A 5,948-nucleotide genomic window follows, 5' to 3' on the forward strand; every position below is an offset into this window, starting at 1 on the left:
CTGTTTAAACCGCACGCTTGTGACAGTGTGTGTCTCCAAATTGAGATGTCAGACTACTTTTCCAGCGCTGTGGGGGGTCTTGATGGCGTTGCTAGAGAAAGAGACGAGCAGCAAAGAATGAGCAGCATTGCGGGAAATGCCATTCAGTTGTTATTTACATTCTGATGTGTGAGTGACTTTAAATCAATCGCACTCCTCAGAGTGAAACCCCACGAGGCTGTCAAGCAGATGTGCCAGATGTCACGTTCCACTTTCAAGACAGAGGCTGACCTGAGCTGACACTTAACCCACACAGCTATTGGACCAACAAACCCACTAATCATGAAGCTGCGTCCAACGTGCGCGCGTTCCCCCGCATGTCACGTGTCCCACGTCAATCGACACCTGGCCTGTGACGTCACTCTGCTGAATGGCGCATGTTTGATTGCCCGTTCCTCTCATAATGTTTGTCCAATTTCATGGCTATCGGGCCTGTTAATAAGAGCGAGGACAGAACAGAGGGCTGGACCCTGTGATTGGAGTTTGTGGAGCTGAGAGACAGGGTCACACGTCATATAAATACAGAGAGTGACAGAGATATGGCTGGTGTTGTTGTAGAACCCGCTGGGTCTTATTGATTGATAAGGCGCAGATCAATCTGACACAACTCACTGGCTGCAAAAAAAAAATTACAGAAAATGAATAATTTAATTGGATTTAATTTGCATCTTCGCTGTGGTTTATGTAGATTTCGCAGCAGAAAACTCTAGATGTGCTTAAAAACCTTTGGGTGATTTATTCACCCGATTAATGCTCCAGTAATAAAGCGCGAAGTAACGCTGTTGGGGCCAAGCAGCTACAAGAATATGATCCTATTGATTACACCCTGCAATTTAAATCAAACTCAATTAGGGGCAATTATTTCTAGTGAATTACATGAATTAGAAAGCCTCATTACTGTTATTTGTCCTGCGCCCAGCAGACTGTCGAGGTCTGAGCCAATCATCCCCATTCCCTCATGGCGACGTCACAGGAGGAGACATGCAAAATGAACCATCACATCTAAGATGCGCCACTGTAGGTGAAGCCCAAGTTTAAAGAGGCCAATGCATCAACATCCATAATTAGCATCTTTAGAAGTATTAGATTCAATCAGGAGAAGTTTAAACTCTGCATTTATAAATGAGGAATCGTGACTAATGATCAAAATTAACATCTCGAGAGACTGTCAAATCAAGCACATCTGAATATGCTTTTCAGAACGCGATGCATGAACTCATTACTGCCTCCAGTGATGCTTCCAACACTCTCTCCTGTGGGTCAGAGCTGAGTCTGGTCGGACGTCGTGGCACCGGATCATGACAGGTCTGAAACCCCGCAGTTGATATGAAAGACGCTGTGACGAGCGCCACATCCAGACAGACGCTGCTTTCAGCTCCTTGTTCCTGCACTGCTGAACGCTGTGTTCAGACGCGTTCCCCCCGAACGCGTCCACGGAGCCGCTCTGTCAAAGCGAGGCGGCGGCGTGTTCACTGCACGCGTCCCTCCGACGCCCTGGTTGCTGGTGCAAACAGACTCTGCTCTCCAGAAACCCGCTTGAACGCTTAACACGGGATCCTCCTGATGGACGCGAGCGGCAGATGCTCCCGAACGACGGAGACGTCGCTTAAAGCCTCGTTTTGCTGCAGTCTTGACATTGATGCAAATCAAAGGACGGCAGTGGGATGATGAAACTGAATATTTATGGTCTTTTCCGAGCCCAGTTATGTCCCTGAGTACTTTTAAGCCCTATTAACGGCAGAGGAAATGGCACTTGAAAGTTGTAGGCAGGTTGCTTGACAGCTGAAATGAGAAACTCAAGTGCTTTTTACTACTGCGAGCAAATCACTAAACTACCCCTCTAGTGAATGACACACCGATGCACAGCGACGCCTCCGCAGACAGCAGCAAAGCCGCTTTTACGCAGCACAATGTTGTATGTGACGTCACAGCCTCTCCTTCCTCCCTCTCCCTGCTGCAGAGTCCAGCGCCCGTCTGCACACAGCGCCCGAGGTGCCCGGACCCCCCGCGGGGGCCGCTCGCCGCCGCCGCCGCCGCCATGACGTATCCCAACGCCAGCTCGCCGCCGGGCAACCTGAGCGGCGCCGCGGACGGCCTCGGCTCCGGCGGCAACATCTACCGGCCGTTCTCCGTCTTCAGCGTGCTCACGCTGACCCTGCTGGCGATGCTGGCCGTGGCCACCTTCGTGTGGAACCTGCTGGTGCTGGTGACCATCCTGCGCGTGCGCACGTTCCACCGCGTGCCGCACAACCTGGTGGCGTCCATGGCCATCTCCGACGTGATGGTGGCCGCCCTGGTCATGCCGCTCAGCCTGGTGCACGAGCTCAACGGGCGCCTGTGGAAGCTGGGCCGCGTGCTCTGCCAGGTGTGGATCTCCTTCGACGTGCTGTGCTGCACGGCCAGCATCTGGAACGTGACGGCCATCGCGCTGGACCGCTACTGGTCCATCACCAGGCACCTGGAGTACACGCTCAAGACGCGCAAGAAGATCTCCAACGTGATGATCGCGCTGACGTGGCTGCTGTCCGCCATCATCTCCCTGTCGCCGCTCTTCGGCTGGGGGGAGACCTACTCGGAGGGCATGAAGTGCCAGGTGAGCCAGGAGCCGTCCTACACCATCTTCTCCACCTTCGGGGCCTTTTACCTGCCGCTCTGCGTGGTGCTGTTTGTGTACTGGAAGATCTACAAGGCCGCCAAGTTCCGCATCGGCTCCCGCAAGACCAACACGATCACACCCATGGCTGAGGTGATTATTCATCCGCTTCTTTAAAACCCATTTCCCAAAACGACCCCTTCTTCCTGTAAGTCGCAGTATCATTATCCCCTCCCTCATGCGTGAAATGATGCAAATTTCTCCTGCAAATGGTTGATGCCCCTGACCCACGAGCATGAGTTGCTGTGCGGGTATTTATTATAGCGGCTGATGAGCTATTTAGCAGTGATCAGGGAAACATAAGTAGCTGGTATATAAGCATACGGACAAATAATTGAAGCCATCTTGCTCATCTCATCACCACCAGCTTGTTAATGCGCGTAGGTGGGATGTAGAAGGCTATAAATACCTCCTCCAGCTCATTTAATGGGCTACAGCACCTTCCTGGCTCTGGCATTTCACTAATCTGACACTAAAGTCTGGCTCTTTTCCACATCCATTAGCAAATATTTAATCATGGAAATTTGTCCTGTGAGAACTAAGCGTGTGTCCGGATTTTACCTAGGGAGAAATCTGAATCCCACCATGAAAGGCTGTTTATAAAAATAAACTTCACCCAAATTCTGTTTTCTTTTTTAAAAAAAAATGCTCAAGTAGCCTCTTAATAACGGGAGCAGAACATCAGTTAAGGCCAAATTAGCCGATGAAATGGATTCGCCTCGACGTTTATAGAATGACTCTTATGTCAGGTTCCATTTCCACGCTCGCAGCTCCTGCTCGTATCGCGAACGTCTCATTACTGAGCCGAAGTTTATTTCGCGACTTCCAAGTGCGCTCGGAGGAGTCGCGGCCCCGGGAGACGTCTGCAGAGAGCTGCGATGTGAGCAGCAGCAGCAGCAGCAGGAGACAATAAACCTCCTGCACTCGTCCGTCAACAACACCCACTCCAACGGCACGGTGACGCAGAGACTCAGCGCGGCAGAAATAGAGTATCGATGGGTGTGAGGCCCGGTTGAGCAAAGAAGTCAGTGGGGCGGTTTGGGAAAATGGTTCAGGTCGCAACAGAGAGAAAAAGTCACGCTGATGCGTGAAGGTTCACATCTTGTCCGTTGTTAAGCTGGAGGCTAGCTATATAAAGGAGCCATTAAGTGCTCACTTTGCATCGTCTAGTAGATTATGTTGAGGTGTCTTGTATTAGTAACCCGCGTCACAGCCCTGCAGTGTAAATGGAGGAGCTTCGTCCATGTCCCACTGACCTCCAGCAGCATCCCCTGCATGGAGTGCTGCCTTTATTTCCCCACACCTTGATGCTTTGTCTGTATAAACTCCGCGCGGCGGTGGAGTGACCTGACAGCTTCACCTCGTAAACAGAAAAAAACAGTCGGCCTTGAGCTGCGCCAGGCAACAAGCGGGAGAGGAGGAAGTCGGCAGATTAATCTTGACATTTTCTTTTCTGCTTTTTCCAGCTTCGCGGTGCGTTTGCGAAATGCCACAAAACGAGCCGTGGGAAAATGCAAATTAAGGCGTCGCTCCGGCTCCGCGCTGTGTGTGTGTGCGAGTGTGTGTGCGTGCATCAAATGAAAGGATCATTTTAGACTTGTTTATCCACCTGTCGAATTGGCTCCACACTGTATAATCCAGCGTTCGCGCTGCAGGAATTTGCTGCCTTCTAACGTAAAAGAAGCCGCTCTCCCGGCGATGTCTGATTGATCACGAGGCTGATGGGCTCTGTCGCTGCCAGGTGAAAGCCGAGGCGCACCAGCCCCAGATGGTGTTCACCGTGCGCCACGCCACCGTGACCTTCCAGACGGACGGCGACACGTGGCGGGAGCAGAAGGAGAAGAAGGCGGCGCTCATGGTGGGCATCCTCATCGGCGTCTTCGTGCTCTGCTGGATCCCCTTCTTCATCACCGAGCTCATCGTGCCGCTGTGCTCCTGCGACATCCCGCCCATCTGGAAGAGCATCTTCCTGTGGCTGGGCTACTCCAACTCCTTCTTCAATCCGCTCATATACACGGCGTTTAATAAGAACTACAACAACGCCCTGAGGAACCTGTTCTCGCGGCAGCGCTGAGCCTTTCGCTCAGCTCCAACACTGCACCAGCATGCACTCCACTCGTGTCGTCCCTCCTCCACGCAGAGAAGAAGAAGCCCACAGAAGGCACCGTGTAAACTATGTCTCTTTTCTTTAGGTGGTGTTTTATAGATGGACTGAGATGGCTCTGAGGGTGTCTGAACTCTGTCTGCAAAGAGGAGAATAAACACAGCGCTGTCCACGGGTTGGTCCTCTGTCTCTTGTCTCATACGCGACCTCTAATTAGCAGCTTCGTTCTTATTTGCGCGGCTGCTGAGGATAGCGTCAAAGTGGGTCTGGGAGAAATGTTGAAGAATATTCATTTAGAAATGAAAAAAATAACCCAAACACCAGTTAGACAACAACAAAAAGAGATTAGAAAGTGCATTTAGTTGAAGAGACAAAGACCTTCAGCTTGGAGCCGCCGGTACTGAATCGTCTGCAGTTTGTTCACATATCCGCCACTTAAATGTGCAGGACAATAACAGAAAACCACTTATCATCATCTTGGAATAGAGCCATTGTTGAGTAACTGCGGCCACAAATGAGCCCATGGCAGATTCTGAAGCAGACAAGAAGCAGAAGGGACATTAAAAACACAGCTGACGTTTCGCTGACTGGAGAAGCCGCGGGCTGAGATGCTTAGAGAATGACTGGTGGTGTTACACTGGCACAAAGAACACTGGATACGATGAATATGAAGGTTGACCATATGACGTGTTAATTTAGATTTCGTCCTCTAAATTACCCTAATTTTTATTAAATTGTTTAAGTGGGTGATTTGGGCTTCATTTAATGTGTTCATTACCTTTATCCAGGTTTGAAACAGCACAACTGATTCTACTGGACAGTGTCTAATATTACATATGGTAAAAAAAAATTCTGTGGAGTCAACTGAAGTGTATAAAAAATCTATATCACTGCTTTTGTGTGTTTCCTAGAGGAAAAACCTGCCAACACTGGGCAGGATATAAAAAACCTTGTGGAAAGATGCCTGGCCAGGAAACTGGACTCACTGGCCTCAGAGCTCAGGCAACACAACAACCTTACTGCTAACCTGGACACGAGGGTGGAGACGGTGGTCACCACACTGTGTGTGTGTGTGTGTGTGTGTGTGTGTGTGTGTGTGTGTGTGTGTGTGTGTGTGTGTGTGTGTGTGTGTGTGTGTGTGTGTGTGTGTTT

The 5,948-nt window shown here is 50.5% G+C and overlaps 1 protein-coding gene across 1 annotated transcript in view; it reads left to right on the forward strand.

The window, feature by feature from the left end:
• Positions 1-5,688, forward strand: part of htr5ab (5-hydroxytryptamine (serotonin) receptor 5A, genome duplicate b) — a 6,549-nt gene extending 861 nt beyond the window's left edge. The window contains exons 2-3 of the mRNA XM_029149047.3: positions 2,000-2,785; positions 4,434-5,688. Of these exons, the coding sequence (XP_029004880.1) occupies positions 2,078-2,785; positions 4,434-4,766 (1,041 nt within the window). The 5' untranslated portion in view covers positions 2,000-2,077 and the 3' untranslated portion in view covers positions 4,767-5,688. The remainder of the gene's footprint in view (positions 1-1,999; positions 2,786-4,433) is intronic.
• The last annotated feature ends 260 nt before the right edge of the window (positions 5,689-5,948 follow it).

Source organism: Betta splendens, chromosome 4 (genome assembly GCF_900634795.4).
Source record: "Betta splendens chromosome 4, fBetSpl5.4, whole genome shotgun sequence".
NCBI lineage: Eukaryota > Metazoa > Chordata > Actinopteri > Anabantiformes > Osphronemidae > Betta > Betta splendens.